Source organism: Ochotona curzoniae, unplaced genomic scaffold (genome assembly GCF_017591425.1).
Source record: "Ochotona curzoniae isolate NIBS_2020 unplaced genomic scaffold, NIBS_Ocur_1.0 contig_1014, whole genome shotgun sequence".
NCBI lineage: Eukaryota > Metazoa > Chordata > Mammalia > Lagomorpha > Ochotonidae > Ochotona > Ochotona curzoniae.
In genome coordinates, this window is record NW_024464920.1 from 51,525,375 (window position 1) to 51,547,068 (window position 21,694).

The 21,694-nt window shown below is 61.6% G+C and overlaps 1 protein-coding gene across 3 annotated transcripts in view; it reads right to left on the reverse strand.

The window, feature by feature from the left end:
* The window catches only part of CERK (ceramide kinase), a 29,183-nt gene extending 14,792 nt beyond the window's left edge, over positions 1–14,391 (reverse strand). For 2 of the 3 annotated variants that reach the window (XM_040987506.1, XM_040987497.1), the window contains exons 1-3: positions 14,229–14,391; positions 612–725; positions 292–414 (exon numbers count right to left, since the gene is read on the reverse strand). In XM_040987506.1, the coding sequence (XP_040843440.1) occupies positions 292–414; positions 612–725; positions 14,229–14,370 (379 nt within the window). In that variant the 5' untranslated portion in view covers positions 14,371–14,391. The remainder of the gene's footprint in view (positions 1–291; positions 415–611; positions 726–14,228) is intronic. The other variant, XM_040987512.1, reaches the window with a different exon arrangement.
* Positions 14,392–21,694: the final 7,303 nt, after the last annotated feature.

Consider the following 21,694-nt stretch of genomic DNA (forward strand, 5'->3'; position numbering starts at 1 on the left):
GGGAGGGACAGGGAGGGCAGACACAGCCACGCCAGGACGGGGGAGGGCAGACACAGCCACACCAGGAGGGGGAGGGGGGGATGCAGACACAGCCACGCCAGGACGGGGGAGGGAGGGATGCAGACACAGCCACACCAGGAGGGGGAGGGACGGGGGAGGAACGGGGAGGGCAGACACAGCCACGCCAGGAGGGGGAGGGACAGGGAGGGCAGACACAGCCACACCAGGGAGTACACACACATTTGAGAGCCCGCCTCCCGGAGAGCAAACCCAGGCTGGGAGGGTACTTACTCAGCTTCTCCAGGAGGCCCCTGAGGGTCTGCAGCCACAGCAGGCAGAGCTGCTCGTCCGCGCTCCAGAAGGTCACCTGCGCCCACTTCCAGCGGTGCCGCCGCGCCCTCTTCACGCAGTGGACTGCGGATGCACGCGGCCGTCAGTGTGGGCGCCCCACCCGCTGCCCCTCCCAGCGCCCCTGCTCCAGCGCGCAGGCCATGTAAGCCACGGGGCCGGGAAGGGAGACCAAGCTGAGATCCCGTTAAGGACGAGGGATGGCAGAGCACCCAGCGCTCTGTCCCTGGTCTGTGCGCACGCGGAAGGTGCAGCCCCGCCACCTGTGAAAGCGTACGGCTTCTCCATCTTGTGCCATCGGCGGCTGGGGTGGCGCTTCCTGCGCGGGTCAGCTTCTTCCACAGTGATGATGTCAGACACGGGCACGGAGCAGGCATCTGCCGGGACAGCACAGCCTCAGGCCAGGGCTTGAGGGGGTCCAGGCAGGCTGACCCAGTGCACCCCGAGCTTCACGTCCCTGCTGACCCTGCCCCTCGACCTGGGTACTGACGGCAGCGCTTTGCCCAACAGAGCACCAAGCACGGGTGCCACTTCCCTCGTGCTGCACTCTGCCCCCCAAGAAGCTACCCGATGCCCTTCCTGCCAGCCTGGCCCACAGAATTGAGTCATGGCCGACTGGGCAGGCTACGCCTGAGCAGGGTTCCGAGGCCGATGCAGGGTCGCAGGGTGCTCCACAAAGCTTGCATCAGACGCGGGGGCTCCTCCTGGGCTCCCACACTCACATCACCATGCCTCAGTGCCACCTCCGCTGCTCCCTATGCCCCCCCCAAGCACCCCAGAGCTTACACCTCCTCTCACCAGCTCTCCCCACCAGGTGACACCAAGAACCCTGGTCTAGGCCGAGCATCTCAGGCCCCAAGACAAGGCCACGTGATGCCAACGCTGGCTTAGATGATGCTGGCATGTTTACCTGGCGGAAGCTCCCATGTGGACAGGCACAGTCCCCTGGGGTCGGCCTCACCCCCACTTGAGAGCCTTTGTCTCAGGGGTGACCTGCTTGCTTAGCAACCCCTTATTAAGCAAAAACACAGACCTAAGGCAGACCTGGGTCACACGCGGAGGTGCGGGGAAGGGCAGACTCCTCCCAGCATGACACGGTCCTTACGCCAGTCCTGGAGCTCCCAGCCTGCAAGGTCCTTAAGCCAAGCTCCCTTCCACCCTGCACCCCACACCTGGCTCCCCCCGTGTGTGAGAAGGAAGCTGACGTCACCCTCGGAGAGGCCCACCTAATGCCAACTCCAGTTTCAGGAGGAACAGGCAAGGTGCCGCCCAGACCCACCCGCACGCTGGCCCATGGTCCCGGGGTCCCTCCCTGCTCTCTGTCCCTTCCCTGTGTGCCCACCTGAGGCCTCTCCCAGGATTCCCCTCCGAAGTCCAGTCCTGGGTGAGGACTGTGGACTGACGGTGGTTCCTCCTGCTGCCTAGTGGGGGACTCTGCCCCTTCACGGGCAGCCCAATGTCCCACACCATGCAGGTCATGGCCCAGCTCCACAGGCCCACGTCGTTTCTCTCCGTCTGTCGGCTCAGGGCCGTGACTGGGTCCCGGGCCCAAGCCCAGCCTGGGATCCTGACCACAGGCGACATGGTTTGTACGTGTCAGAAGCCACGTGTGGGCCAGGCAGACACGCGCGGGGCGTCCTCTGCCACCCCACAGCCAAGGCTTGCCTTAAGGCTGAGGACTGACCCGCGGAAGCAAACACGGCGCCTGAGGCAGAGAGCAGCACGGGGCTGGGCCCGGGCACGGAGCAGGAGGCCCTTCTCTCGTCACCCACTAAACCCAGGCACGCCACCTGCCAAGACGCGAGACAGCAGCAGACTCAACCCCTCGTGCCAATCTGCCACCTACAGCACTGGCATTTAGTACAGACACTGGTTCAAGTCCCCACTGCTCCACTTCTGAACCAGCTCCCACTAACGCCCCTGGAAAGCAGCAGAAAATGGGCTAAGACCTTGGGCCCTGCACCGCGTGGGAGACCCAGAAGAAGCTCCAGGCTCTGGCTGTGCATTAGCCCAGGTCCGGCTGCTGCAGCCATTTGGAGAGTGAACCAGACATGCAAGATCTCTCTTTCTGTTCCTCTTTCTCTGTAAAATCTGCCTTTCAGATAAAAATATTTAAAAAAACCACAATCCTGCCATGACTGCAGACCGCACAGCACACAGACACCTGCTCCAGTGCGCACGGCACGGCACACCGGGCAGCCACTGCTCTGCTTCCCGTGACTGTCCACAGCAGGGTCCTGGACCCGGGGAAGGAAAGACGGCTGCCCGGGCTCCCGCCGTCATCGTGGCTGTGCTGAGCTCACACTGCAGCGGCTCCCGAGGGCCCGAGGCACACACCTGCAGATCTCCAAGTATCCTGCCCACTCCCCTTGTCTAGGGTAGGCGCTCTCTCAAGTGACCTCCGGACGCTACCATGTCAGCCTGGGAGGCGTCCCCCTGTCGGGGAGTCCCGTCCCATGTTCCCGCTGCTCCTGGGGACAGAGAGGTGGGCGGCCCCAGGCAGGGTGATCCAGCCCCTGGACTATGCGAGTGTGCACACAGCCATGTGCACACAAGGACGTGCCCCCACCAGCCCCTGGACTATGCCGAGTGTGCACACAGCCATGCGCACACAAGGACGTGCCCCCACCCACCAGCCCCTGGACTATGCCGAGTGTGCACACAGCCATGCGCACACAAGGACGTGCCCCCACCAGTCCCTGGACTATGCCGAGTGTGCACACAGCCATGCGCACACAAGGACGTGCCCCCACCCACCAGCCCCTGGACTATGCCGAGTGTGCACACAGCCATGCACACACAAGGACGTGCCCCCACCCAGCCCCTGGACTATGCCGAGTGTGCACACGGGCATGCGCACACAAGGACGTGCCCCCACCCAGCCCCTGGACTATGCCGAGTGTGCACACAGCCATGCGCACACAAGGACGTGCCCCCACCCAGCCCCTGGACTATGCGAGTGTGCACACGGGCATGCACACACAAGGACGTGCCCCCACCCAGCCCCTGGACTATGCCAAGTGTGCACACAGCCATGCGCACACAAGGACGTGCCCCCACCCACCCAGCCCCTGGACTATGCGAGTGTGCACACGGGCATGCACACACAAGGACATGCCCCCACCCAGCCCCTGGACTATGCCGAGTGTGCACACAGCCATGCGTACACAAGGACGTGCCCCCACCCACCCAGCCCCTGGACTATGCGAGTGTGCACACAGCCATGCGCACACAAGGACGTGCCCCCACCCAGCCCCTGGACTATGCCGAGTGTGCACACAGCCATGCGTACACAAGGATGTGATGTACAATCTTCCACTTGGTAATGCTGCCAACAATCTGAGAAGGAAAAGAAAGCTCAACACACAGCTCTGCCAAGGAAAATCCCCCTCTGCCCCACAACACACACACACACACACACACACACACACACCTGGGCCTGGGAGCCTGAGGACCTCTGACCCAGCCTCAGGGCTATCGCATTGCTCAAGCCACATGGATGTCCAGCGACAGAGGGCACCCTAACCGCAGCCACACTCCCCAGCGCAGCCTGACACAGTGAGCACAAAATGAGATCAGATTTCCATGACAGAACAAATACGCAGCCTCACTGACTTGCCATGAGCCACACGTGGCCTCAAAGTCGCCCAGACCTGCAGACAGTGGGCGTCACTTGGAGGCTGCCTGTGGGTGACCAACAGCCTACACGCTCCGTAACCACTTCACTCCCCAGCGGTCTGTCTGAATGTTCAGACTATGGCTGTGTCTTGGCTGGCCCAGACCCCGCCACCCACAGGGGTTCCTCCCACAGACCTCACTTGCACACCACCTGGGATTTTATCAGGTGTCTCCAGCGCCTGGGTGCCCCGGCCCTGCCGCCTTCACCCACCTTTGTTCAGCTGCCTGCCCTTTCCCTGCCACTTGTGGGTGGCCCTCAGCCAGAGGAGGAAGGGGAGGAGGGCAGCCCTGTGCTCAGCCCATGCTCCTGCCCGCACCTGCCTTGGGGGCCTGTGACCATGCTGGGCTGCCTCACGCAGGGTTCTTGGTTGTGTTTCGTGGAGAGAGGCTCACGGGGACAGAGTCACACAGTTGCTCCCGCGCTCTCGGGGAGATTCCAGCACCCCCGGTTCTGGAGGGATCTGGGACTGCCAGGTGGGTTTCTGCTGGCAGGTGGCTGGGCAGGGCTCAGTGAATGAGATGTGTCTCTAGGGGTCTTCCACGGCAGGTGCAGTGGGGCGGGGGTGGGCCGGGAGAGCTGGCACTGTGGTAGGGTTCAGCCACATTCCCCACACCAGGTCCCTCAAAGCACTGACCCGAGCCACCCTCCAGGTGGGCAAGGCCACACGGGAGTTCCAGGATCTGAGACACGAGGCCGTCAGGGTGGTTGGATTTTCTGCCTGCCGACATGCCCGCTGGCAGGAACCTAGCTTAGCTGAGGCCAGGTTGACCAGCCTGCTTCCTGGACCCCCAGCATATCGGGGCCATCCTGACAGAGAAGGTCAGCCCTGAGCACTGCTGGCCGGGGCCGCACAGGTCAAGGGGACTGATGGAGCCCCCAAAGCTGGCTGGGTCTGGGCCATAGCAGATGCTGGAAGCAGCTCGCCTTCGGTGGTCACTGATGAGGTCCTGGGGTTGCAGCGGGGAGAAAGAGCAAGGTGTCTTTAGCAGCTCACATGAGGGGTGGAGCTGTGGTGCAGCTGCGCTTCCAACCCAGCTCCCTGCTAACGTGCTTGAGAAAACAGTGCCAGATGGCCTGAGCGCCTGGGCCACTGCACCCCCGCGGGAGGCTCAGACGGAGCGCCGGCTTCTGGCTTCTGCCTGGCCCAGCTCCAGCTCTAAGTGGCCATTTGGGAAGTGAGCCAGCTGACAGAAGATCTTCCTGTCCCTTGATAACTCTGTATTTCAAACACATACATAATTTTTTTTTCAAAGAAGAAAGTGGTGTCAGAATGTGACCTCGTTTCTAGGGCATGGTTGGGGGTGTCACTGTCTTCCTGCTGCGTTGGGGGCCTCTGTCCCTTCTCTCCTGCAGTCGCTGCTCCAGGAGTGGGTGAGTGAGTGAGTGTGTGTGCATGCATGCATGCATGCAAGCCGGCCAAGGTTCTGGGTATGGGAATCACCAGTCTGCAGTCCCCGCCTTGGCACCCTCCTGCCTTGGCACCCTCCTGCCTTGGCACCCTCCCTGTGCACTTGTGGGGGGGTGTCCCCAGCTGTGTCCTTTGCTTTAGTGTCAGCCTCGGGCCATCTTCTGCTTGGAGAGCAGAGCAAGCGGGAGGATTGTGAGGTCTCACCCCGCCTCTCGCCCGGCCCTCCTGCATGCCAAAGCATCATCCCTGGAGGGCACAGCAAGTCCCAGGTCAGGGCCATGGATCCATGCAATATGGCTTCCTGTCCCAGAGCCCGGGAGCCATGGGCCCAAGCACATCCCCCGAGGTTCGCAGATGGCACCTGTGTGGGACTTGGGAAGAAGCAGGCTCCTGCCTCGGCTCATCCCACCCCAACCTCACCCTCTGTGTCCCCTCACTCGCTGGCTTGGGCTCCTGAGCCTGGCTGGGCCCAGGCACCTCGGGGTTTCAGCACTCCCTGTGGTCAGGGTCTCAGTCAGGGTCTGTGCCAGGGCACTCCCTGTGGTCAGGGTCTCAGTCAGGGCACTCCCTGTGGTCAGGGTCTCAGTCAGGGTCTGTGCCAGGGCACTCCCCGTGGTCAGGGTCTGTGCCAGGGCACTCCCTGTGGTCAGGGTCTCAGTCAGGGTCTGTGCCAGGGCACTCCCCGTGGTCAGGGTCTCAGCCAGGGCACTCCCTGTGGTCAGGGTCTCAGTCAGGGTCTGTGCCAGGGCACTCCCCATGGTCAGGGTCTGTGCCAGGGCACTCCCAGTGGTCAGGGTCTCAGTCAGGGTCTGTGCCCAGGGCACTCCCTGAATGCTCTTCCCATGACTGATGGCTAGTGCCACATCCCCCACCTCGGGGGGCCTTTGCTCCACTCCCACCCTGGTGTCTCCATGCCCCCAGGCCTGCTCTCTCCAGCATCTGTGTGCCTGGACGAGTTGTGAAGTCCATGAAGGGTCGGGCTGATGGAAACACCCCCGGTGAGACCGCTTACTGCCGCAGGCTGGGGTTCCCTGTGTGTACCTGCCTCCCCGTCAGCGTGGGAATGCTGGCTGAGTCCCCCTGGGAATGGAAGCTGGATCCTGGCTGCTGCGTGGGCATCTCAGTCACCCTGGACCCCGCGGGACTCACTTCCAAGCTCATCGCAGACCTGTGCGGTGCCTGATGCTCTGCTTCCCTCTGAGACACTGGAGGACAGATGAAGGGGACCCGTTCCGAGGAAGACTACGCTAACCCTCCATCAGTGCTGCCAACATCCCATTAGGGGGCGGGTTCGTGTCTCGGCTGTTCCACTTCCGATCCAGCTCCCTGCTAATGGACTGGGAAAGCAACGGAAGACAACCCAAGTCCTTAGGACCCTGCACCCACATGGGAGACCCACCTGCGTCCCTACCTGTGCTGACTCAGCACCTTCAGCAACATCAGGTGGCAAAGCAAGCAGAGCTCTACTCCCGGTTGTGTACCCCACTCTCTAGCCGAGGAACCCCAGTGGGGGAGCCCGAACCTCCCCATCCAGCAGTAACAAGCAGGGCTGGCCCAGTCCAGGACAGCCGTGCTGCCCACCCCACCTGGCAGTGAAAGGGCCTCCATTTTCCAAGGAGCAGCACCAGCAAATGCAGCTGAAACAGAAGGCTCAAGTAAAACCTCCTCACACATGACTCCACAAGGGCTCCGGCTTCAACCATCCAGGCCAAGACCACGACCCACAGGTGCCAACTATGAGCAGGCTCTGGTCAGGGCTGGTCAGCAGCCGCAAGGAAGAGGCTCCCCAAGTGAGTGCCAACACACTGAGATGCCCACAGACACAATCAGCCAAGAATGAGGCAGACGTGTGGGCTCCACAGCAACATGGACAGGCAAAAGCGACCAGGGGTCTAGGAGACAGAAGGACAGAGCTGGGCCAAAACAGCCTCGGGGCCTGAGGGGCTGTGATGAAACAGCTAGTGTTTCCGGTGCTGGAGTTCCGGGAGAGGAAGCAGAGAGCAGAGTCGCCAAAACAAACAAACAACAACAACAAACACCTGTGCAATGACGGCAAAATCCCCAACTTTGGCAGAGCAACTCTAACAGGGGAACCTGCCACGCAGCCGAGGCCTAGGGTGCTGGGGCACAGCGAGGAAGCTGCCGCTGTGGCTGCCGGTTGAGTGCACACCCCGGGAGGCAGCAGGCGACAGCCAGGGGGAACACCAGGATGCAGTCCCGGGCTTTGGCCTCAGCCTGGCTCAGCCCAGGCTGCTGAGGGCATCTGGAGAGCAGCCTGTGGATGTAAGAACTCGCTCATGAGCGAGAGGCTAAAGCCATGAAGGCAGCAGCCCATTTCTCAAGTGATGAGAAACCACCCACCTGGGTCCCACCCCCCCAACCCAGCAGGAACGCCCTGCGGGGCGGAGGCGCAACCCAGGCCCCCCATGAAGGGAACTGAGTCTGCTGTCCCGGCGCGTCCCAGGAAGACGGCTCAAGGTCAGAGCCTAGACAGAAGGGACAGGACGCCCAGGCAGCCTGGAGCGAGGCAGCCCAGCCAGGAACAAGCCCGGGCTATGTGCGGCAGGCACACCAGACGCCCACACTGTGCAGGTGCTCCCAGGGTGCCCGGGGGCTGGAGGTAAAAGGTGAGAAAGAGTGCGGCTCTGAATTAAGACACCTACACCAGAATCGGGGCACCCAGAAGCCCACCTTTTACTTCAGCTGGTCCCACGTCACCAGCAGGAAACTGGGAGAGTCGTGCCAAAGCCAAGGGACAGTGACACCCAAGAGCCGTGGGCTACTGCCCCTCAGTCTGAAAACCAACACGACGTTAGAAATGCAGACAGACCAAGTGTCAGCCCTAAACAGCGGTGGAGCACATCCCACGGAACACAAAACAAGGTTGCAGACGTCCCAGCACGCTGGCTTCTACCCTGGGCGAGGGGCTGGGGAGCCGTGGCCGGCTGCAGACACCCCCTGCCCCCAGCTTCCTGGTGGGCGCAGGGCAAGGCATGAGGCCGAGGAGGCTGCATCCTGCTCCGATCCAAGGAGGAAGGGCAGAGAAGGGGACGGAGGCCTCTGGGAAGACCCAGCACTCCCGAGCGGGCTGCAGGCTGGTTGGGGAAAAGCAGGCAGGAGTGAAGGGAGAAGCCACAGGTCAACACCTGCTTCAGGACACGTCGCCCTCCCGCGACTGCTGGACGTTGAGGCTCATGGAGAACCCGCGGCAGGTCACCGGCCCTTCCCTTGGCAATGGGGCTGCGACAGGAACTCCTTCCAACCCGGTGACGGGGCCAGGCTGGTGGAAGGCGCCTGAGAGGTGAGCTCTTCCTGGGAGGCGGCCGGCGGGTTTGCACAGGCTGCACAGCGGGCCGGGCCTCAGACGGGCTGGTCCCCAGGGATGCCAGCAACGCTGGGTTCTTTTTCTTATGATTCTTTTTGAAAGTCAAACTATTTTTAGCCAAGCAGATGAGCGGCTCCCATAGCATACCAACCTATTATTCTGTCTTCATGAACAGTGATTCAGGGCAGGGCTGGCCGGAGCCAGCAGCAGCCCGCCTTCGGGCTGAAACTTCCTCAGCACAGGGGCTGCTTCTGTCTGCTGCTGAACCAAATCGGGGATGCGGAGTGCTGGCTGAGTGTGACACAAAGACCCCATGGCCCACACACCCTGACCTATTTGCTACCTGGCACTCTAAGAAACTGCTGAGCCATTTTATAGCCCCAAAGCCTAACCTCAGTACCGAGTCAGGATAACTAGGAGCTTTACGACAGTGCTCAAGGACTGTGGAGTTACAGGTTATGTCAGGATCCTGCAGACGCCAGGGGCCTGCCCAGCTCTCACCCTACAGCAGGCCAAGCCGGGCGGGGACTCCAGCAGGATCACCACTGACACCCAACAGACGCCCAGGAGTCCCGGGCAGCAGCAGGCCGCCCACCAGCTCTCCATGATCTGCCTGCTGCATTAGCCTGGACTTCAACATAATAAAACTTTCACACCACAGGGCAGCCGCATATTTTCAAGGCACACAGTAGGTACGTGTGCTTCATGGCACACAGTAGGTACGTGTGTTTCATGGCACACAGTAGGTATGTGCTTTTCTCATCACGCAGTAAGGGTGTTCCACGGCACACAGTAGATCCGTCTTTCTCAGAGAGCACTGGGGGACTGGTGGGTTTCTCACAGAATCACACAGGATTTGCAGGCCTTGTGCCAACTATGGGGCCGGCTTGCCAGGCCCCACAGCTTCAAGCCACGCCCCTTTGGAGGAAGATGACCCCAGGCCCTTTATCCCACTGGCACTGTTGACCTGAGCTAGGGGCCTGGGCTCCCCTCACGTCAAGCCCAGCCCCTTCACCCAGCCAGGCCAGGCCTCCCCTGCACACACTGGCTCGCTTACAGGTTTACTCAGCTCCCCCTGGGAAGGAGGGTGAACTTGGCAAGGACTCTGCCTTTAGGCATGGTGGGGAGACAGAACACCACAGGAAAACAGGTCCCACGGAGCAGAGAGGTATGTACCAAAAAAAAAGAGAGAGAAAGATGGCGTCGGTCCCTGGCCCAGCACCCAGGCCTCACGCAGGACACTGGGCCCTGCCCCAGGCTGAGGCTGCAGTAGGAAGAAACGGGAGAGAGGGCCAAGGGAGCGGGCGAGAAGGCGCACATGTGCCCAGCATAGCAGATGATGGGCACAGGGGAGGTCAATGCCAAGCAGTGGGGGCCTGGCAAGCCAGTGGGCAAGCTGCACTGCCATGGCATGGGGCTTCAACAGGGACAGAGAGAGAAGCTCACTGCACAGGAAGCACAGGGCAGGATAGGTGATCTCAGACAGGATGCCAGCTCAGTCGGGTGAGTTGGGGCACTGTCCATGTAACCAGCAGGTCCACGCTCAGCCTGAACAGTGAGACGGTGGAAGGAGGGCAGGACCAGAGGCAGGAGGGCAGCTAACCTAGCGGGAGGCCGAGCAGTCTGTGGGCCAGGTCCCGGGTGAACTGAGTTGCCAGGCACGAGGGCCCAAGTGGCTGGATAACAAAGGACCTGGCCACTGGATGCGGGAGAAGAGGGGGAGGGCAGAGCTTACAGGAAGAGAAGCTGGCTCCATCCCGAACCGCAGCCTTGTTCACAAAGTTACATGTTAGGCAGAGAACAACCACACACTCCAGAATATTCTGTGCTGTTAGCATTCACTAGGCAGGGGGCGGAGAGCATGACCCCCAAGCAGTGTCCTAACATAGAATGTGCCCACGCACCAGGCCCCTGCTCGCCGGGGAACACAGGGCGGGGTGGTGTTTAGCAGTGTGGGTCAGAGGCCGCCCCTCCGCCCGGCTCACACGACTCCCCAGGTGTTGCTGGTTGTGTGAGAGCAGCCTTGGGTGCCGGGCCAGGTGCTCACCGCTGCTCGCGCCCTCTGTCCACTGTTGTGCCTCTGCAGGTGTCCCAACAAGCTAAATCCTTTGATTCACCATGTAGATAGCAAACATCATGGAAGAGCATTGCTCTCTCTTAACCCAAGATGATGAGACAGAGGCCAAACTGCCACCTGCTGTCCACTCCCCAAATACTTGCAAGGGCCTGGAAGTGGACGGTCAGAGCCTGGAGCTGGGGGTCAGCCACCAGAGCCGCCCGGGGCCGCCCACGCTAGCTGGGATCGGGCATAGGAATTGAACCCAGGCCCTCTGATGAGGGGAGTCTCATTTGACACCTCAGCTGCTCCACCAAATGCTCACCCCTCCCCACCATCTCCTAAATTCATACAACATCTTGTCAAGGAATTCAGCCTTTTATGTATTCTTTCTGAGTTCTTGGCCAGGAAGGCCTTTGCCCAGTCCAAGATTAAAAACTGCCTTCTGGACCCAGCACCATGGCCTAGCAGCTAAAGTCCTTGCCTTGAACGCACCGGGATCCCATATGGGTGCCGGTTCAAATCCTGGCAGCTCCACTTCCCATCCAGTTCCCTGCTTGTGGCCTGGGAAAGCAGTCGAGGACAGCCCAAAACCTTGGGACCCTGCACCCACGTGGGAGACCCGGAAGAGGTTCCTGGCTCCTGGCTTCGGATCGGCACAGCACTTGCCGTTGTGGTCACTTGGGGAGTGAATCATCGGACAGAAGATCTTCCTCTCTGTCTCTCCTCCTCTCTGTATATCTGATTTTGTAATAAAAAAATAAATAAATCCTTAAAAAAATAAATAAACTGCCTTCTGCTTTCTTGTAAGAATTTATTTGTACATGAAAAGTATCTTTCAGCCACGTGGACACTCTGCAATGAGACATGGTAAATCTTTAAAAGCTGAGTGAGGGCCTGGGGCAACAGCTTAGTGGCTAAATCCTGGCCTTGCATCTGCCAGGATACCACATGGGAGCTGGTTCAACTCCCAGCTGCTCCAATTCCCATCCAGCTCCCTGGTTGTGGCCTGGGAAAGCAGAGGAGGACGGCCCAAAGCCTTGGGACCCTGCACCCATGTGGGAGGCCTGGAGCAAGCTCCTGGCTCCTAGCTTCAAATCGGCTCAGCTTCAGCTTGGAGAGTGAACCATCAGATGAAAGAGCTCTGTCTCTCCTTCTCTCTGTAAATCTGACTTTCTGATAATATATCGTAGCCTTTGTTTCCTTGTGTGCCTTTTGGCACGCTGGCTGATCAGCGTGGATCACTTTTCAAAGCCAGGTGTCCCCGTTTTGCTGGGCCATGGCGTGTCACTGCATCCCAGGGAGGGGGCTGGGAGGGGAGTCCTCCACACAGAGGGAGGCTGGCAGTGGTCCCACACTCCTCCTGGAACCCCTCAACCACACACACACAGCCCCAAAGCCCCCACTCCTCTGCATTTTCATCAGCCAGCAGGGACAGCCCAGAGAGCACTGCGTTCCATTTCAACTGGTGTGTTCGACTGGTGTGACCCACTTTGAGACGCCTCCCCCGGGTTTCCTGTTTGCAGCCTGCCCCACTTCCGACCGCAACTCAGAGGAACCCCAGTTTCTTCAGGCAGGGCCGACCTCATCCCCGCCCTGACCCCTGGGTATCTGGTCCTTATCTTGGGCCCTTGGGCACTTAGCACTTTCTGAGTCTGGTCACCCATGAGGACAATGACCAAGCTCCCTGCTGTGTGTCACGTGTCCTGCTTCTGAGGCTCAAAATAGAAGAACATGAAGGAGGGGCCAGCCCCCCTAGGCCTGCCTCTCCGGAGCGGCCAGACTTTCTCCCCCTGGTCCTCCCCTCCCACTGCTCTGGCCCAGTCCATCCAGGTGGATCTAGACACGCATGGACAGTGGCAAAGGCCAGGGATGCACCTAATCCCACACTAATGTCCCATGAACTGCTTCACCCCGCCGACTAGTGGAGTCCTAACTAGGGCCCTTTCCTCATGGGGGGGCGGCTGAAGGGGTCTGCTGCGCTTGTCAGTGGAGGGGGCGCTTCCAGACCTCGCCAGAGGGGCCTTCCATCTCCTGGTCCACCAGGTGAGCAGCTCTGAATGAACCCACACTAAGATGCCTTCCTGTTGGGAAGACTGGAGCGACACCCAGCCTTTCCGACAGAGACGTAAGCCTCTGGCTTCCAGCAAAAACAAGCACGCAGACACCACCGCCCCCACCACCGGCTGGGTGACCGGAAATCGTAACAGCAGCTGGCCAAGGACGTCGACGCTGACAGCAGGCCTCACGTGACTTCCCAGCTGGACATCCACGGGGTGGGGGTGTCTGCGCGGCCTCCACGTGGCTGCCCTACCCTGGGGTCACACAGTAGCTGCAGTCAGATGGACACAGGAGGCCAACTTCCTGGAGCTCAGTGTGCCCCCAGAATGCAAAGGCAAACAGGCTGAGGTGTTCCAAAACGGGGGTACCCCCAGGAGCTCTACCCCCTGAGGTCCCCATGAAGTGGGAGCCTGAGGAGGGGCTGAGGAGGAGCTGAGGTGCGATGCTTTTCCCAAAGTCAACATCGGGAAAGGTCGAGGAACACAGAAGGGCTCGGGTGCCCTGGGACACAATGCCACGGTGACCTCCAGGCCAGACACCGGGGCTGGCCCTTGACCTCGGTCCCACACCCCCTCACCTCACCCACAAAGCCTCACAGTGGAGCATGAGAGCCCACAGGCATCCCTAACCCCCGTGTCCACCACTGACCCTGCTCCCCGACACCGGACACCCTCTCCGGAAGGAGCAGTGTCGGGAGACAGTCACCTGGTGCCCACCACTGCCAGGGGCCTCACTGCCCAGTCCCCCCTCCCTCTCCGTGCTCCTCACAGGGTCCTTGTTGCCATTCAGTCACAACAAAAGCGGGTTCCCGCCTCACCCTCGAAGGCCAGGGGAGCCCCGGTCCCACTGCCCTCCCCCAGCTGCTGCCAGGCTGACCCTCTGGTGGCCTCGGGCCTGGGCAGCTGCACCCGACTGCCTCACACAGCCACCTGCAGACACCTGGTGCTCCTCCGGACGCCGAGGGTGTCAGGACAACCGGCTGCCCCCCAAATCACGCCGCTCCCAGCAGCGCACCCCACACGACGGCCAGCAGCCCTCACCGGCGGCGGGGACACCTTAAGGGCGGCTGCCCAGGGGCTGGGAATCGGGGCTGTTCACTGTCAGGTCTCGTCCAGCTGGCGCCACAGACCACCGGCCTCCATCCCGCCAGGGACTGCGGACCGCCGGGTCCCTCGGCTCCTGCGCGGCCTCGGCGCTGCCCTGCTGGCCTCCTCCTCGTCCCGGCCGCGCAGACCCGGCCGGCCCCGGCTCCCAGCCTCCTCCTCCCCCGACCCGGCCCCCTCCCGGCTCCCCGGCCCAGGCCCAGCGCTCCCGCGGCGCAGGCCGAGCCCCGGGCGGCCGCTTCACTCACCCGCACCGGGGGCGCCGGCTCCGGGCCCCGGGCTCCGCCACCAGCGCAGCAGCGCCCGCCCGGGCTCCAGGCTCACGGCGCAGCGCTGCCGCTTCACCCACAGCACCGAGCGCAGCGGCTCCGCCGCCCCCATCGCCCCCATGCCGCCGGGCGGGGGGCGCGCGGACGCCGGGGGGCGCGGGACCGTTAGCGGCCCCTGCACTCGGCCGGGCGCGGGAGCGGCAGGCGGGAGGCGGCGCTGCGTCACAGCGCGCAGGGCGCGGCGGGGAGGGGGCCGGCGCCGCGGGCCGAGCCTGGTGGGCGGGGGCCGAGGGGGCTGCCCGAGGCACTGGGGGGGCAGAGAAGGAGGGGAGTGGGGGTGAAGGAGAGGGGAAGTCAGAGAGGGGCAGGATGGGGGTGCGCCGCGCGGGAGTGGGGGTATGCCAGCGCGTCCTGCGGTGCTCTCTGGGCCAGTCTGCAGTCCCTAACTGGGCACTAGAGTCCCCAGGGTGGCCGTCCTCTCCCCCGGGTTAAGGTCAGGTCCTGAGCAGAGAGGACACTGGCTGTTCAAGTGTTTGGCTTAGGCCAGGCCCACCCCCCACCCCAGGCTTCCGGGCTTCTCCCGATGGGCAGGGCCAGGCTGGGAAGGCTACGGGCCTGAAGGGGTGGGGGTGCTGCTGGGGCGTGGCCAGCAATCAGCAGGGCCCCAGTAGGGAAGGAAGGAGCCCACCCCCAAAGCAGGCCCAAGGACCCCGAGTTCTGTGGCTCGTTCAGCACCCCTCAGGGAGGCCGCTGGACCACCCTGCTAGGGTCCCTCTATAAGCACCCAGGTCTGCCCTTAGAGCCTGCCTGTCTCCTTATGTGTGGGCACCTGGGGACCAGGGACATCCACTGCCATCCCTCAGTTCCCAGGTAGGTGACCCCCAAGAGAAAGGGACCGCAGGAGGACGGTGCCCAGAGGCACCCTAAGGTTCAGCTGCAGCCCTGGCCCCAGAGCTGCCCGTGCTCTCTCTGGCACTCCCTGCCCAGTCCTGCCCCCGCAGGCAGAGGTGGGGCCCCTGGCATACACATGGCCTCGCTGCTGTGCCTGGTACCAGGTGGCTACACATACAGGTCTTATCCTGCCAGCTCTGTGACTGTCCAGAGGGTGGGGACGGCCTTGAATCACTGCCCCAGGAGCCCAGCCCCCGGATGCCTGGAGGCCCAGCACAGTCCCGCCGCAGCCCTCCCCTGAGCAGGCCGGGCTTGATCTCCAGGCTGTGGGCAGCCAGCAGGAGCCCTGCCCTGCTTTGTCCCTCCCATGCCCGTGGAAGCTAGGAGCTGCGCGCCTGGGCAAGGAATGCATAATGCTACCACTGCTGTGTGTGCCCACTGTGAGCAGGCGTGGGCAGCCCAGGCACAAGGGCCCAGAAATGCCAGGGGTTGATGAGGGCCTTCGCTCTGGCCTGCCTGTGGCCTGGCTAGCTGGCCGCTGCCTCCCAGGGCTCCCCAGGTCCTGTCGCCAGAATGGGTGGGCCCACAGAGGGCTCGGTTTCCTCCTCTGGAGGCTTCAGTGGGGGACAGGCTAGCGCTAGTGGTACGCAAGGACGCCCCACATCCACCCACCAGCCCAGCTGTAGACCTCAGTGTCTGTAGCTGAACTGGCTCCCCCAGAATTTACAGGTGGAAGCCCTAAGACCCAGAACCCCCTCCCAAAAGTTATGATGCTTGGACATAGAGCCTTGACAGGGGATGACAGGAGGAGGCCTCAGGCTGGGCCTTCCACCAGGACGCCAACGCAGGTGCCTAGGGGATGACAGGAGGAGGCCTCAGGCTGGGCCTTCCACCAGGACGCCAACGCAGGTGCCTAGGGGATGACAGGAGGAGGCCTCAGGCTGGGTCTTCCACCAGGACACCAACGCAGGTGCCTAGGGACACAGAGCCACGACCCTGCCCAGTGGCCTGCAAGCCCCACAGGGAGGCAGCCCAGCCACTCAGAGACCTTGGACTTCAGCCCCTGGGAGCAGCAGACACTTCTGTGGCTGAAAGCTGCTGGTCTGCTCTGGGACAGCTGGGCCAGGCCCTGGCCCCCGTGCGGTCCCTGCTTGGGCTCAGAGGAGATAGCACCTTATTGGAGGCCACATTAATTCGTAAAGATTTGTTGTACTTATTTCAAAGTTACAGAGAGGGAGGGAGAGAGAGACAGAGAAATATCTTCCATATACTGAAAAGAGTAGGTCAGAGAACCAGAGAATGGTCCTTGCAGGTGCTGTGGGTGTCAGGTCCCTGCTGGCGACCAGGGCACTGTGGGCAGGTAAGGCCAAGCAGCCTGTGGCATGGATGGTCTAGGGGGCAGCCACTCAGGGCTGTTAGGCAGCAATGGATGGGTCTAGATTTTGCTGTTGCAGGCGAGGCCTCAGCACAGCTGGCTGCTACCCTATACAGGCTGCCAGTGTGGAGCCTGCAGGCGGGCCATGTGTGGGTTTACCCAGAATGAGGGTAGGCTCTGCCTGGCCTCTGCCCCTGTGGTGTGCCCAGCCTGCAGCCTGAGGCTGCTCCCCAGTGAGCTGACCACTCGGACCTACCTGTCCAGACAGCCTGTCTGGCAGCAGCCAGCACCCACTACCACGAGCATGCTGACTCCGTTCTACAGGGGCTGCTGTACTGTCATGTCCCGGCCAGGCCCATCCACTGCTAGACCAACCATGCCGCAGGCCCCTCGGCCTCAGCTGCCCACAGAGCCCTGGTCGCCAGCAGGGACCTGGCGCCCACGGAATCTGCTAGGAATGCTCCCTGGGGTCTTCGACTCACTCCTTTCCCTTCTTCCTGGAGGCTCTGGCCTCGTGTGACAGTCCTACCTGCCTGATGACACAAAAGCACTGGAGTGCTGCCGGGTGGGGGTGGGAGGACCGGCAGCAGGTGCACACTGGCTGCAGGGACAGCCTCCTGGCCTCCGGAGCTACTGTCCCGTCAAGGCTGACTGCCCGGGACCAATGCCCGGGGCCCAAAGGGGCCCCTAAGCTGACAGTGGACAACACACACATCCCTGTCCATGTGACCCATGCACTCCTAGAAGGGGTTATCACTAGCTCTGTTGTACGAACGGAGAGGCAGAGACCCAGGCAGTGGAAGCGGGCTGCTCCAGATACACAGAAAGGCTGGTGAGTGAGGGCCCCTGCCCCCTGCCCGCTTCCTGCCCTGGGCCGAGGGCGCTGCCTGCCTGCAGCAAGTTCTGAATGGAGACATGAGAAGCTGGCACAAACCCCTGCTGCACCCCAGTGGGTCTCTGTTTCCTGGGTACTTCTCAGGCCAGTGTGCTCTGCCCTGGACAGCACACAGGGCTGTCCTCCTGAGCTGCAGGTACACAAAGGCAGTGCTGCCCCATCCAGCCTGCCCGCTGGGACAGCTCAGGACTGGGGGTGCGTGGGGGGCTGGGAATTGGGGCTGCTGCTCTCCCACACGGGGTGCCACCGCTGTGCAGAGGTTTGGTCTGCAGCCTGCGGGTCCCCCAGTTGGGTCAGGGTAGCCCCTGGAGTTTGACACAGGCAAGAGGTGGTCTTTGCTTTAGCTTGCATAGCCTCCATGTTACTCCATAGGTGATTCCTGGGAGCCAGAGGTCCCGCCAGCTAAGTGAGGGCAGGGGGCAGGTGGGGAGCCAGCCCCTTGCCCACCTCCAGGTTTCCTATGCAGACAGGGGCCTGAGAGCAGACCAGGCTGCTGAAGGAGAGGGGGTTCTGCCTGTCCCTGCCACTGGAGGGAGACTCCACCAGAGGTGGTCAGCGGGGCTCTGAGAATGCCTGGAGCAGCCCCGAGGTAGCAGAGTTTGTGGAACTGGCCAGGGAACTGAGGACACCCCAGGGTGCCCAGGGGTTGCTAGTGCCCGCCTCCAGGCATCCTCCTTCTGGAAGGACTCCGTTAGTCCGATCTGCTTGGTGGAGGAGGTGCCTAAGGCTGAGTAGACGCTGCTCCCTCTGAGCCATTCAGTCACTGTTTCCACATCAACCACAGGGACACATTCACCAAACCCTCAGACAAGCAAAGCCAGATAAACACAGGAAGGAACCCCTCCCCCTCACCATTCACGGGGCCTGGGTGGGAGGAGCCAGCCAACTCCACCTGCCACATGGCCATTCCTGGGTGGAGGTGACAATGTGACCTTGGCAGGCTTAGGGAACTTCATAAACCTCATTACCAGGACCTGCCCCAGACACAGGGCTCAGAGTTGTTAGGGTAATTGAGCACACCCACAACGGAACTCCTGCAAGGAGCCGTCACCCTGCCTCGGGCTCTCAGGCCCCGTCCCCCTCTCTCCCGGGGTTCCCAGAGCCTTCTCCTCCATCTGGCTCACCCTCCTCGCTGCCCACGTGGCACTGAAGTCCTGACTCCCAGGCATGCATCACCCCAACGTCTCCTGGTGTTGGTCGGGGTGTCCAGGAGCCCCTGAGGGCCGCGGCTCTGCTGCAGGGTCCTCCGTGGTCGTGTTGAAACATAGCAGCGATAGGGGCTGGCTACTGGGGGGAGTTGTGGACAGAAATGCAGCCTGTGGAGTATATTATTAATGAGGACTCTGAAAACAGAAGCTGGGAGCCGGGGAAAGCCGGGGTGCAGAAGCCTCTGTCCCCAGCCCGAAGCCACCGTGAGCGCCAGTCCAGGGGGAACAGCTGCTCGGATCTGGATCCTCATGTCGTGCCCATCGCTTCTGTGCTGCTCCTGTGTCCCAGAGCATGAAGACAGCATTGCCTTATCTTCATTCACATTTCCCCACCTGCTTGCCTGCTGCAGTGGGGCTGTGTCTGCCTGCACCCTCAACTCCCAACACACAGATGCGCACCCACGCCTCAGACACACAGCCCGTGATTCGTGACAGTGACTCCCGGGGCCTGCCGCGTGGCCGGGCTGAGTGACAGCTGGGGGCTGGTCAGCCTGTGTGCCACTCTCCTTCCCGTGAGCCCTCTAAGGGGCCCCGAGGTTGGCCTGGGAACCATCCTGCTGTGTTGTGCCCATTGAGCATCCAGTCTTTGCACTTGCAAGAGTCTGACTTTTTCCTCCAGGTGCCACATACCCTGTGCCAGAACAGCCTGAGACAGACAGCTCTGCTCCAGGTGCAGCCGAGCCGGCAGCGATGGGTCCGAACCACACGCAGCTGGTGAGGCTGGGAGGCGGCACGGCGACAGGTGTGTGAGGCCAGGGGCCTTATCTTTGTGCTCCTAATGCCAACACAGAGCCTGACCAAACAGAGATATTTGCTGAATGAATGAGAGAATGAATGAGGGAAGGAAAATGCCAGAGCAGGAAAGCCCGTGAAGCTACCTTAAATTTGAGTTAAAAAATGCATTTTGAACAAGGGTTGGAGACAGAAGTCTGACTGGGGCAGACCAGACAGCTCCTACTTGTCAAAAGGGGATGGGGTTGCACAGCTCAAGCTTGTCGCCTTGTGGCCCTCGCCTTGCAAGGGTGCCAGTGTTTGTCCCGGCAGCCCCACTTCCCATCCAGCTCCCTGCTTGTGACCTGGGAAAGCAGTCGAGGACGGCCCAAAGCCTTGGGACCCTGTACCTGTGTGGGAGACCTGGAAGAAGCTCCTGGCTCCAGGCTTCAGATCAGCTCAGTTCCAGCCGCTGCTGCCACTTGGGAGTGAACCATCAGATGGAAGAGCTTTCTCTTTCCTCTCTGTAATATCTGCCTGTCCAGAAAAAAATAAATTAATTAAAATAAAGGTAGAAGCGGAGGCAGAGGAGGAAGAGGCAGCAGCTGCTCCTGGATCCCGGCTTGGAATCAGTGCAGCTCTGGCTGTGGTAGGCATTTGGGAAACGAACGGTGATGCAAAATCTGTTTTTCCATTTTTCTTTCTGTATCTCTGAATTTCATGTAAAATAAACAAATCTTTTTAAAAAATGAGGCCTTTGCTACGGTGGCTGCCTACTCAGTGATCAGGGCCCGGGTCTGTGGCAGAAATGGAAGTAGAGGAACCCGGACCAGGGGGGTGGGAAGTAGAGGGGACCTCAGGCAGTGGCCGGCCGATTTCGGGGAGCAAGCAGGGACTCGGCTGAGAGCACGCAAGGTGCCTGTGTGGGCCTGGGATGGACCTCACCTCTCGCTCCTTGGCAAACACCCAGCAGTGGGGCTGTTCACATGGAGAGGGATGGGGAGCGGGCCCAACAGCCCAGCGTGGTGGGGACAGCCCTGGCCTGCTTCCACTGTCCAGCTCGCCACCTCCAAAATCTCCTGCTGTCCCGCTGCATGACTGGCTTACTGCTTGGCCACCAGTGCACTGGGGACATAGGGTAAAGTGGCCTGGAGCCTAGGAGTGAGATCCTAAAATTGTGGTGGCTCCATGCCAGCAGCATCCCACCTCCCACTGGGGCCTTGCTCATGTGAGGGGTGGATGACGTCTACTTCACATGTTCTGGGGTGCTGAGGAGGTGCCCACACATGGCGGGCATGGCCAATGCCAGCCCAGGGCTGTCCCTGGGAGATCAGTGCCCGCTGTTCTGTTGAGACCTCAAGTGCCTCAGGCTTTCAGCTGTCCTAACTGCAGGTGTGTGACCTTCCCCAGGGAGACCTCCCCTCGGGCTCACCTCAGGCGGCACCGAGAGGTGACCTCATTTGGGCCTTGGGCAGAAATAGAACAGCAGCGATGTTCAGCAGCTGCTCCTGAGCCCTGGTGTGCAGTTCCGACACCGCCTCTCCACTGCTGACGCTCTCAGCTGTGGAAAATTCCAGCTGTCCTCCTCTGCTGGTGAGCAGTGCCTCGGGAGTGGCCCCCTCCTGTGGGGACACACCTAGCTGGCCTCTTGCTGGTGTCCAGGCTGAGAGCATTGAAGGAGGGGGAGGCGTAGAGGCCCAGAGATGCAGCTCAGCAGGTGTGGGGGGTCTGCAGGGCTGTGAATACACAGCTTCTCACATCGCACAGAGGGACCCAGCAGGGCCTGCTCTGTCCCACCCTCCCGGGTCAGGTCCAGCCCTGAGCTTGCCATGCACCTGAGCCGGGGGGCAGGGCACTGCTCACTGACCCCACTTTGTATCCAGGTGACAAACCCTGGCATAGAGGGGCATTGTTGCTCTGTTCCTGGGGGCTGGCCTCTGCTCTGTCCAGGTGGAACTCAACAGTGCAGGGAGGGAGCCCTGGCTAGGGGCTGGGAGCTGGGGGACTTCTGTGAGCAGCCTGCTGACCAGCTGCTTGTTCTCTTGGGCCATTCCCAGCCCCTGGCTGGGTCTCCCTTCCTCTGAGAGCAGTGAGAAGGCCAAATGGTCTTTAGGGTCTAACCTGCTAGAATGTTCTCTCCCATGCCAGGACCCCATATTCAAATGGAGGCAGGGCCTGTGTAGCTGGGCTCCCCCAAAACCACCTTCCACAAGGGGAGCTGCACCAGAAGGCAGCCTGGCCATTCTCACCCTCTGCCCAGGGTGGGCACCTGCTATGGCCTGCTGGAACCAGGGACGGGCAGACTGCTCTTCCCTCCTGTCCTTCCTCCCCTGGAGGCGGCTGCCCTTCTGTCCCTCTGTCCCCA